Genomic DNA, 12,632 nt, shown 5'->3' with positions numbered 1-12,632 from the left:
AGTAGCCTCTGTATGCACCGCCCCCCCCCCCGAAACGCATGCCGCGCTCCAAGCTGCATCCAATCAGAGCTGCAGCAGTGAGCGCGTCATCCTGTTCTTCCCCAGTGATTTGCTTGCTGGCACCATTGAGAGCAGTGCTGCGGAGGAGAGCTGAGGCAGGACAATATAAGTCCTCCCCTGAAAATAAGCCCTCTGGTGTTTTTCTTTCCAAAAAAAATAATAAGACTGTCTTATTATCAGGGAAACACGATATGTTGATGTTGATAATATAAATGGGCTTGTCATAAGTGAGTTAAAAACAATAGAATGTTAGACCAGGGTTTCTAAACCTGGGGTCTGTGACATGGTTTTAAAAAATATTTTGATAACGTCATTTCAATATAGCTGCTTCCCTTTTTAATCTTATCTATTCATTTAAAAACTATTCTAAAAAGGGTTCCATAGGCTTCATCAGACTGCCAAAGGGGTCTATGACTTAAAAAAGATTAAGAATCCCTGCTTTAGATTATCCCGTCCAACCTTCCTCCACCATCACTTCGATTTTAAAGAGAAAGAAATGAGGAAGTGACTTGCGTAAGGTAATATAGCCAGTAGAGACCAGAGTTGGGAGTAGAATCTAGGAAATTACAGGTGCATCACAGGCCATAGCTCTGAAGGGATCAGAGAGAAGATCAGGAGAGCTGCTAACAAAAAAGGACCTAGACACACAGACCAGCCAGAGTGGCTTCTAGCCATTCCTTGCTAGCAATGCTAGCATATGTCATTCCCAATTGAAATATTCTGCAGAATAGTTTCAGGTATCATGCTTTTTGTTTAACAATAGTTAGGTTTGACAATGGTTTAACATCTAGTTAGGAACCGTGAAAAGAAAAGGACAGTGGCCTTGGAACCCCAAGGCTTAGGCTGGAATCCTCACTCATTGTATGACTTTAGGAAACTCTGGGACTTAGAGCTTTCTCCTCAGCAAAATGGAGAGTTGACTAGATACTCAAACACCGCAGTGATGATATTCTATGGTTCAGTCTAGGAACTAAATTCAGGATCAGATCAGCACAGAGGGATCAAGTACACTCTTGCCTCAACCTACAAAAAATTCTGCAATCTTTCTGCTTTATTTAAATAAAAATGAAAATGAATAATAATCATAATGTTAACTTTTTCTAGACTTGGCATCTTTTCCCAGTGCTGAATACGGTACTCAGTCCATAATGGACAATATAACTTCTACTACAGTTTACAAAGTGCTTTGTATGTATTCTCTCATTTTATCTTAAAAGCCTGTGAGGAAGAGAATAATGGGTATTGTCCCCATTTTACAGATGAAGAAATAAAGGCACAGAAAGAGGACTTTCCCAAGGCAAAACAGATAGTGAATGGCTTTCAATTAGTAGCAGAGCCAGGAGTATTCTTTCTGCTCCGTCAGAATTGTACCTTCCCAAGTCTTCCCAAGTGCATGGATTTCCACCTCCCCAAACCATAAACGTACCAACAATTGGGTAGGTTGAGGGTTATGCTGGCTTGTATGGCTGGTCCAAACTTCAAGTAGCCCAGGCATGCCAGGCTGATGTAGAGGAGGGTAACTAGAGTCATCCCCCCATACAAGATGGCTGGAAAATGATCATTCTTTTTCATTTTGTTTTCTAAGGGAAGAACCTATTGGAAAAGAGGGTAAGGGAAAAACAAAAACAGAAATGTTAATCACTAGCAAGGGAGATAACACCTTCATGCCCAAGAGCGTTTCTATTCTTCCAGGACTCCACAGAATGCAGGTCCTCCCTTTTCTTCCTTGCAACCCTCAGCTCTGGGCAAACTCACCTTCTTGTTTTGTGAGCCCTCAATGTGGATTAACATTAGAAAAGCACTTTGAAGTGCATCCGCTGTTTGATCAAGGTGGTTGCTTGTTCCCTCTATGCAGCAGATCAGGAGAGCTCCAGCCCTTATTGGCTACACTTCATGAATTGCTGCCACAAAATGTATCCCCCCGGTGGGTAGCCAGGTCTTTGATGGTGAGCCTTTCTGCAAGGATGGTCCTCAGGTGACACACTTAGAGTCCACCCCCAGCTCCTACTCAAAATTTTGCCAGCTTTGTGTGAACTGTCAGAGATTGTGCTTCCCTGACATTGTTTTTGAGAAGTTGGGGAAAGCACCACATCCAGATATGGTGCCGCATATGTTATACTAATCAAAATCTTGTGCCGACAACTTGATAATGATTGGTGAAAAGGCTTACAGAAGTTCCCAAAGTGGATGATACTGCCCCTGGAGGATGCTGGAATGACCTAGGAGGGTGCATTTAGGGGGGTGGTAGTAGCCTTGGGTGCAACTGGAGGGTGTTGAATAAAAATAAAGGGGCAGTGGAAGCATAAGGAAAGAAGAGAAGAGAAGAAAATTTTGAAAAACCATTTGTATATTTTCATTTGTTGTGTGAGAGTTAAAGTCATGGTCATTACTTTATTTTCCCAACAAAAACACAAAATTCAAGTTATAACCTATCTTAACAAGCAGGCAAGTGTGTAGCACATTGGAGAAGTCTAGCATGCATCGGTAGGAATATATGCATGTAATGACTTGTTTACAATATGATACTATATGGTTACATGACACAATATTGCATCATCAAAATTTCAATGCATGAAAAGCCCCAAAAATTTACAGTAATTTACATCTTATTAAATTTAAGATGCATCATTTTTAAAAAACTTTTTTTGCTTTTTTTTGTTGGAGGAGGGAAGGTAGGGCAATTGGGATTAAGTGACTTGCCCAAGGTCACACAGCTAGTTTTTGTGTTAAGTGTCTGAGGCCAGATTTGAACTCAGGTCCTTCTGACCTAGGGCCAGTGCTCTGTTCACTGTACCACCTAACTGCTCCAGATGCATAAGTTTTTTGTTTGTTTGTTTTGTTTTGTTGCTTTTTGGAGGGGGGAAGGTAGGGCAATTGGGGTTAAGTGGCTTGCCCAATATCACACAGCTAATAAGTGTGCCAAGTGTCTGTGGCAGAATTTGAACTCAGGTCCTCTTGATTCAAGGGCTGGTGCTCTATTTACTGTGCCACCTAGCCACCCCATGCATCATCTCTTTTAAAATTTTTTTTTTGGGGGGAGAGGATGCAAATTTTTTAAAGAACCGCTAAAGGGTTAAAGAAAGTAGATTTTCAGGGGGGCGCTGAGTAATTTTTTTTTTTAAAGGGGGCAGTAGGCCAAATAAATTTGAGAACCTCTGTCTTGGAATCCAATCTCAACATAGGATTTCCTATCTCGAGTTTTGCTAATGGGGAAATAAGCATTTTATTATATGCCTATTATATTCCAAGAATTGTGCTAAACAATTATTATTATCTCATTTTATTCTCACTTTATTATCTCATTTATATTTTATATTATCTCATTTTATTCTCACAACAACTCTGAGAAGTAGGTGCTATTATTATTTCCATTTTATAGTTGAGAAAACTGAAACAAACAGATGTTAAGAGACTTACCTAAGGTCACACAGCTAGCAAGTGTCTAAAGTAGGGTTTGAACTCCAGGTCCAGTTCTCTATCTGCTGTGCCACCTAGTTTGTGATTAAACCTGCAGCCTGACTCCTCTCTTTGGAATCTCTTCACCTTGGAGAACTATCTATGTGTACCTAACCCCTGACCCCTTCAGAGATTTCAAGCTCACTTGACAGCTCTTGTGCTTAGACCACTCAACACAGGATACTGTCTGTCAGGTCTGTAGCAATGACAGGTCAAGACTCCCCCAAATCTTAGAGCTATTGGGGCTTGGAATACAATCATTCCCAATCCCTCATTTGATTGACAAGGAACCTGAGGCCTAGGCAGGGACAATGATTTACCCATAGCTACATTTTCAGTTAGTTATAAACCTAAGTCTAGAGTCCTGATAGCCTAACTTCCAATTCAATACTCAGCACTGATTGGTATTAATTAACCAAAGTGCAAAGCACAATTAACTCTCAAACCTCTATCTTCAACTTTTGACTTTTTCTTCTGATTTCCAGACTCACAGCAGAGACAGTTATGGTCTAGCAGCAGCAAGATTACTGGCTCTGGAGCCAAAGGACTTGGGTTCAAATCCCAAATCTTATCTAAATTGTGCATACTCTCCCAGTGCTCTGTATACATACAGCAGGTGCTTAATACTCAGAAGTGGAACATCACGGAAAAGTCTTAAAGAGAACTGGTGAGATGATGTGAAAAGGAAAGGTGTAATCTCCATTTCAAGGAAGAACGTTTGCATTCAAATACCCATCCGGCCAATTACTAGTCTCTTAATCCCTCTGACTTTGTTTTCTTATTTGTGAAATTTCTTACTTTCATACTATCTACCTCCTAGGGTCATTGTAAGAATTAAATGTAATAATATATATTGAAGGGGCAGGTAGGTGGCTCAGTGGATATAGTGCAGGGCCTAGAGTCAGGAAGATCCGAGTTCAAATTTGGCCTTACCAGCTGTGTGACCCTGGGCAAATCACTTAATCCCTATTTGCCTTAATCCACTGGTGAAGGAAATCCAGTATCTTTGCCAGGAAAACTACATGGAAGGTACTGGCATGCTGTGGTTCATGGGGTCACAAAGAGCTGGACATGACTGAACATGTTGAAGTGCTTTGTAAACTATAAAATACTGCTGCTAATAACATTACAAACCACTACATGAGAGCTCTACCACTCACGGAATGCTTCATGCCATTCTCTGTCTCCTCCCCAAGGCTACCCTGGATTGTTTATATATAATCTTATACATTGTTTATGTATTTCTATATTAATACAGGAATCGTTTAGCCATTTTGGAAGATGCAGTCATTTATTGAATCCAAGATAATAGGCCTACCTTGAGGGTCCCATGACTAGTCAGAAGTAAGGCAGGATGCTGGGCTTGGAGTCAGAAGACCATGGTGTTGGGACCATGGAGCAGATATCTTCTACCTTTTTGGGTCTCCGTTTCCCCCTTATGTGAAATGATGGCTTTGGAGAAGATAGCCTATAGGGTCCCTTTCAGATCCAAGATTCTATAATACTAGTTACAGAATAATTTTACATCTGTGATTGGTATATAGATGGATTCGACTTAAGCTACTTCTTACAAAGGAGAGCTAGAAAAGATAACTTGAAGGTGTAGAGAGGCTCCAAGGACCTGGGTTCAAATCTTGCCTTTGATGTGAACTTGGGACAAGCCACTTAGTCTCTGGAGGCCTCAGTTATCTTGTATGAAAATGAGAGGTTTGGAGAGGATGGCCTTTACTAGCCCTTTCAGTTCAAGCCCTACAATCTTCCTATCAGTTGAAGCTATCAAAGGAGGAGAATGGGTTACCAGGGGGTGCAGGTCCCCAAGGATCCCACCTTGTCCAGGAATGGGTTAAAATTAGATGCCTCTGAGATCCCTTCCAACTTTCCAATTCTGTGATCCAGTTACCTATGTAACTTTGGATAAATCACTTAACTTATGGGAACCAGTTTCCTCATCTATGAACTGAGAGGGCTAGACAAGATAGCGTTCAAGACAGTGGTTCTTAATCTTTTTGTGCCATGGACCCCTTTGTCAATCCTGTGAAGCTTTGGACCCTTTCTCACAATAATGTTTTTAAAAGCATAAAATAAAATACATAATACTACAAAGGAAACAAATACACTGAAATACAATTATCAAGATATTAAAAATCAAGTTCATGGATCCCCAATTAAGATTAAACTTAACTGCCTTAAGTTTAAGGCAGACCTGCACTACTTAGCCATAGGTAGGGGCCAACATTAAAATAGGCTAAACTTCTTCAGACTGCAGATAGATTTCTAATGGCTCACCTTCCAAGTAAAAGTATAACAATGGTTGGATGCCACAGGTCACGTGACAAACAGGAAAGCGTACACAGTGGCAACCTACCCACCCAGTTACATGACAGGCACAATAGTGACTAATGGAAGGAGGGTTAAGCAAGGCATGAACAAAGCACTCATTACATCCTTACTTTCTTTTATATCTTCTTCATTTTTCACAGGCTGCCTGAAATCCTTTGGCAGGCTGCAAGAAGCTCATAGGCCATATGCTGTGGAGGTCTGGTCTGATACCTCTTCTGGTTCTAAATGTATGAAACTAACTTATTTGACATACTCCAGTCCCCTCCCTGGTCCCCTACCTCAGTTTTACCATAGGTCAAAATTTCTGTCTCATGACTGCATGATTCCAGCCTTCCCTAAAAGGCCCAGCTCTCATTGATTGGCCAACAACAGGTCCCAGGCTAAGCTCTACTTGGTCACTGTCTGGGCCCTGATTGGCTCAGAATGAATGTAAATAGTAATTATTTCTGTTTTGGCCAGAAACCCTGAGGGTGCTCCCCTCCCAGATCAATTTGTTTTTTTTTTCACTAAAGAGGCCATTCTTGGGCCTCATTTCAGATTAAGCCTTAATCACTGAATGGGTGTTGCCTAAGTCAAACTGAGACTGGTTAAAGACTGTAGCCTCCCACTGCATCCTGGGCCATCTCCAGTTGTTCTGATCTATATCTTGCTACTGGACCTAGATGCTCAGTGGTAGAAAGTGAGGCTGGTGACTTTGCACAGCCCTCCCTCACTTAAATCCAATTCCCTTGCTTGTCATGGCGTCACCTCCCTAATGTCATGGGTCGCCTCCCTGACGTCATGGCGTCACCTCCCTGATGTCATGGTCACCTCCCTGATGTCATGGCGTCACCTCCCTGATGTCATGGCATCACCTCCCTGATGTCATGGCATCACCTCCCTGATGTCATGGTTCTCTTTGAGAATGAAAACAAACAACAGCCTTACAAGGAGCCCCAGGCTCCTCCCTAAGAGCTCATCATGGTCCCAGGAAGTAGTTAGTCACTTCAAAGCTTACCACACCAATGCTCTCAAAGGCAAAAACAGCAGTACCAAAGAACAAAGGGTAGGTCTTCCAATCGGCCATAAGAGGTAGGTTTTGGGGATCCGGGATATCCTGAAAGATAAAAACAGGAAGCTAGGGTGAGAAGAAGCCCTAGGACTCTCTAAGCAAACAAGCCCCATGAATAGTCCTGTGAAACTCTAGGGGAAGATGGCACAAGTTAAGCTGACCTCAGCATTGTTCTCGAACAGTTGGTGATGGTTTCTCTCCTCCCAGAAATATTTTATATTTGCTTATCTGTACACATGTTGTATCCCCTAATAGAATGGAAATTCCTTAAGGTTAGGGATTGTTGTGCTAATTTATTTTTTTCTATGCCCAGGGCAGTGGTATGTATGTAGAGGGTGTTTAACAAATGTGTATCTAACTAAGTAAAATTATGAAGTTCCTGGCCACCAGTCTTTACTGATTTGTGAAGGAAAGGTCAATAGGTTCCTCTGGAGAGGAAAGAAGAAGACAGACATAAATCAGGACTAAAAGTCCTAAGCAACAGTGCTGACAGAGGAGATGGGAGAAGTATGGGAATGGAGGGACCTTCAGGTGATCTCAGAGAGTCATTGATGAGCCCTCCTCTGCTTTGGGGAATTTTTAAGGCTCAAGCTCTCAAAAAACTTTGGGGTGTTATATAAATGGCACTGAACTAGGGTTCAATAAATCTCGATTCAAGCCCCACCTCTACCATTTTCTACCTGTGGGCCTCTGGGCAAGCTTCTTGGTCAGTTTGAGCACTGATTTCTACATTCACAAAATGAAAATAAGGCTATTACTTATACTAAGTGTTTTATAAACTACAGAACACTATGGACAGTAGTTATTATTTTGTTATACATTATCATCACTTTTGATCTAGAAGTAGTGTTGCAATTATTTCACAGTGAGGAAAGAGGAAGCATTTTGTTAGGAGCCTATGGAAATGATGCACAGATGAAATGTTAGCAACTACTGCATTTCCAAATTTGTTTTGCAGGACACTTTACACTTGCTATCTCTAAATTCACTTCAAGCAAAACATTCATTAATGTGCAAGGCACTATGTTAACTCCTGAGAATATAAAACAGTCCTTACCCTCAAGGAAATTACATTCTACAAGGGGGATCTAATCTGTACACAAGTCAGTAAATATAAGCCATAAAGAAGAAAATTTATTTAAAGTTATTTTTAAAAGGAAGTTATTTGAAGAGGGAAAAAATTTTTAATATTGTGTGTGAGTTGGAGTGATAAGGGGAGGAGTAAAATTAAGAAGCCCTGTGTAGGATGTGATACCTGATCTGTGCTTTGAAAGAAGTTAGGAATTTCCTTAGGTGGAGGAAATACATTCTAGATAGGGGCTCACCTATGCAAAGGGATGGAGGCAGGAGATGATGTCATCTACAGGTAATAGATAACAGGCCAGTTTGACTAGAATAGTGCGAGAAGGGTGTAATATGAAAAAAAAAAAGGCTGGAGGTAGGAGACAGAGTGTAGACAGTTTTAAATGCCAGGTTGAGGAGTTTGCATTTTATTTAATTTATTCAGAGAGTCACTGAAGATGTGAGTAGGAGAGTGACATGGACAGATCTATTAGTAATATCAACTTGGTGGCTTTATGAAAGATAGATTGGAGAGGTGAAGGGCTAAAAGCACAGAGTCCAAGTGGGAGTATATTGTAATAGTCCAGGTGTAGAATAATGAAGGCCTGAACTAGATAATCTGTGTGGGTGAAGAGACAGGAATGGTTGGAAAAGTTATAGTAAGACGAAATCAACAAGGTTTGGCAATAGATTGGATATGTGGAATGACAGAAAGGATGGTCCTAGAGGTAGAAACCTAGATGGTTGGTAAAAGTGGTGTCCAGTGGAAAGAGGGGAGTTTGGAAGAGGTATGCATTTTGAGGAAACTGTGAGTTCTGTTTTGGACTTGCTGTGTTCCAGGTGCCATATTAGGATGGAGATGTCCAAAAGGTGGTTGGTTGTTTATCTTGGACTGGAATTCAAGAGAGAATGGCACTCTACATATAGATGTGGAGTCATCTAAATAGAGTTAAATCAATCTGTGGTATCTGATAGATGACCAGGAGAATCCATATAGATGGTCTAGGACAGAGCTTTAAAGGATGTCCACATTTAGTGGACAGACGGAGGATGATCCAATACACTAAAATGAAAAAAAGCAGGAGAAAAATCAAAACAGCAATGTTGCAGAAACCAAGGAGGAGTCAGTCAGCGACCAGGAGGAGGGGGGTGGTCAACACTGTGAAAAGCTGCAGGAAGATCAGGTAGAATAAGGACCGAGAAAAAGCCAATGAATCTAGTAGTTAAGAGATGATTGAAGAGAGCAGAGAGCAATTTCACTTAACTGGTAAGGTCAGAAACCAGATCTCAAAGACTGAGAAGTGAGTGGGAGATAAGGAAATGAAGGAAATGGAGACAGACAGTCAATTCCAGAAGTTTAGCTAGAGAAAGATGAGATGATACCTTGAAGTCAAGTTTTTTGTTTTTGTTTTTTTTTTAATGCTCAGGGAAGAGACTTTGGCATATTTGTTGGTGGCAAAGGAGCCAATAGAAAAGGAGAGGTTGAATATGAGAGAGGAAATAATTGAGGACCTAGAACAGATGGATGGAGATGAGATCAAGAGTATAAGTGGAAGGATTTGCCTTGACAAGGACAAAAGTCACCTGTTCAGAGACTGAGCAAGTACAGGAATGATGAAGAGGGGGTTTGAAGTGTGAAATAGAAAGAGAAGCTTGGGACAGATAACATCAATTTCCTCAGTAAAATAGGAGGCAAGATCCTTTGTTCAGAGAGAAGGGAAGAGGTAATATGCAAAGTTTGATGAGAGAGAAGGTTTGGAGCTATTGTGGAGGGTATTAGAGAGGCAATCAAGGAAAAATTAGGGTACTATTATATGGCAATGTGGGTTGAGAGTAGATAACAAAATTTTAGTGAACCTACATGGCACGGTTGCATGATTTTCTCTCTTGCACCTTCAACAAGATGAATAGCAAAAGCAGATGGTAGTAGGGGCAATCCAAGGTTGAGGATTGACATGGTAAGATTAGGACAAAGGAGGATTTAATGGTAGCTAATGATGTATGCTTGAATTGGTCAGCAATGGAGTTAAGACTGACATAACAGAGAGAATAAAGGATATGGTGAGAACAAAGATTGGACTTGGGTGGGATAAGGGAAAGAAAGAAATTGAAGAGTAGACAGTCTCTCAGAGAGAGAATTTCAGAATTCTAGATCATAGTGGTAGAATCCTAATGGGTGTTGGTCAGATAAAAGGTTTTATCTCTGTGCATGACTGTGGTAGAGTGAAGATACTGGTCATGGAAGTTGAGGCTAAAGAAGTTGGAGGTCAAGGTATTCAAGGAGTCATCAATAAGTATATCCAATTCCTCACATTGTGAGAGCAGAGTTTGGGGTAGATCCAGGTACTGGACTCCTTGACAAAGGAAGAAGACTTTAAGGATTTGGATTGGACAATAGTGATAGGGTAGAATAAACTATCAAGGAGGAGAGGCTGCTAAGTGATTGATGACTAAGGAATAGTTTAGATGGGAGAGTGAAGAGTAAGGAATTTCTTCCTCCTTCTACTGCAGTACTCCTTGCAAGTCTTTTTTTTGGTGGGGGGGGGAAGGGAAATGCAGGGCAGTTGGGGTTAAGTGATTTGCCCAACATCACATAGCTAGTAAGTGTTAAGTGTCTGAGGCTGAATTTGAACTCAGGTCCTCCTGACTCCAGGGCCAGTGTGCTATTCACTGTGCCTCCTTACAAGTCTTCCAGAGAGAGATAGGTTTCCATTAGTGCAAGAAGAAAGGGTGTAAAAAAAAACAGGAGTATCAGGAAAAAAGGAGAGTTTGTCAACAAGAGAGTCCCAATGTTTACCCACATAAAATGTTCAAACCTTCATTATCATTTCAGCTAATTACTCTTAAAAGCCATTGTATTGAACAAAAAGGTTCCTAAGAAGGGCAAAGGACAAGTTCTTGCTGGTACTTTACCCACCTCAGAAGCTAAACTTCAAGGCCAAGTCTCTTAAACCAGAGGCCCAAGGAAGACTGATGTTCCTTTATGTGAGAGACAGATCTAGGAGGTATTGAATTCACTCAGGAATTTCTGAGTTGTGGCAGAGACAGTGTTCAGGAATGTGGGCTGTACTGATATTCCCATAGCTCACCTCTTTTCCAATAATAGGTCATGACTTCTTGCCAAGAATCTCCATTCTTGCTGATTACTGACTGTTGAATCTGGGCCACATCTGTGTGTAGCAATATTGTGCTAATGGGGCTCTTGATATAGATAGAGAGGGCACAAAAATACAACTCTTTAAACTAGGGTTGGTAACCTGAATGCTACAATGAGACACTTGAGTATGATCCTCAAGCAGTTTCAGAGGAAATGGATGCAGAACCTTTGTTCTGGTCTCTTCTACAGAAATCCTTCCCTCTATGTCATGTCAGACTAGCCAGCATGCACACTATCCCATGAAAGCTGGAATAACAATCAGTTAAAGCTGGCACTAACTGATCCAATGTCGATGGATTGCTCAGTCACCCAGGGACAGGGATGCAAGAATTTCAGAAGATATCCTTCCCTTCTACTCTTCGTCTTCTTTTTGCTTTTTGGAGGGCAGTTGGGGTTAAGTGACTTGCCCAAGGTCACACGGCTAGTTTTTGTGTTCAGTGTCTGAGGTCGGAATTGAACTCAGGTCCTCCTGACTCCAGGGCTGGTGTTCTATTCACTGTACCACCTAGCCACCCCTACTCTTCTTTCTTTAATTGACAAATGAAAAAAAAGGGCCCAGACAGCCATCTGAGGATGCCTCGGATGCACTGTTTTTCCTGAAATTCCAGAAACTACAACAATCTTTGGGGGTCTCTCTTAGCACTTTGTAAATAATTGGAATGGTAACAATGGAGGGAACTTCCATCTGGGAGCCTGGTGTTAAAGGCCCCAGTGAGGTTATGACTGTAGTCTGTGTACATACCCGAACAATGTACTGGTAGATCACAACCAGGCTGACAAACATGCTTATATTGGCCAACATGGAGAAGATGGACAGGACTCTGAGGTTACGGACAAATACCAGCAGCACTACAAAGGGCAGGAAGCTGAGCATGTAAAGTCGTGAGTCAATGGAAGGTGTCAAGGTCACGGTCTTATTGGCATAGCAGTTGGTGGTAGTTGTATTGGCTGCTTCTATCACCTGATAAGAGGAATAGGAGGTTATACATTTCCCCCAAAGAATCAAAAAAATGTGACCAGGTCAAAAACTGGTCAAAACTCTTTCAAGGACTTCCATTATCAACAGGACAAAGTCCAGACTCCTTAACCTGGTATTTAAGGTCTTCTATTATCTGGCTCTGGCCCACCCTTCCACATTTGCCCCAGTCAAACTAGTATATCCACTATTCTCCTGTAGTGACTCACGCTTTCCCACCTCAATATTCTCACTGCTCTGAATTCTTGCTACCTCAAATATCCCACCTACCCTTTTGAGTTCCTTCCTATCTCGATCCTACTTGTCCATCATTCAAAGTCTAGCTCAGAGGTGGGGAATCTCTGTGTTTGGATTCAGTGAAAGGGCCACACTTGAGGACCTAAAGGGCCACATGTGGCCTCAAGGTCAAAGGTTCCTGTCCCCTGATCTAGCTCAAGTCGCATCTACTGACCTGTTTTAGGAAGACTTCTCCAAGAATTATAGCACATAAAATCCTTCTCAATTTCCTTACCATCTGTCCTATTCATTGG

General features: G+C 41.5%; 1 protein-coding gene across 2 annotated transcripts in view; it reads right to left on the bottom strand.

Annotated features, from left to right (window-relative positions):
- The window catches only part of LOC138172754 (proton-coupled amino acid transporter 1-like), a 32,311-nt gene that overhangs the window by 5,351 nt on the left and 14,328 nt on the right, over positions 1-12,632 (bottom strand). For both annotated transcript variants that reach the window (XM_069102570.1, XM_069102571.1), the window contains exons 6-8: positions 11,869-12,087; positions 6,854-6,952; positions 1,487-1,653 (exon numbers count right to left, since the gene is read on the bottom strand). In XM_069102570.1, the coding sequence (XP_068958671.1) occupies positions 1,487-1,653; positions 6,854-6,952; positions 11,869-12,087 (485 nt within the window). The remainder of the gene's footprint in view (positions 1-1,486; positions 1,654-6,853; positions 6,953-11,868; positions 12,088-12,632) is intronic.

This window comes from Petaurus breviceps, unplaced genomic scaffold (genome assembly GCF_028583685.1).
Source record: "Petaurus breviceps papuanus isolate PSGF00001 unplaced genomic scaffold, PetGlider_PUasm1.0 551, whole genome shotgun sequence".
Classification (NCBI taxonomy): Eukaryota; Metazoa; Chordata; class Mammalia; order Diprotodontia; family Petauridae; genus Petaurus; species Petaurus breviceps.
Note: the sequence above shows the minus strand (reverse complement) of the source record. Positions and strands in the feature narration are given on the sequence as shown.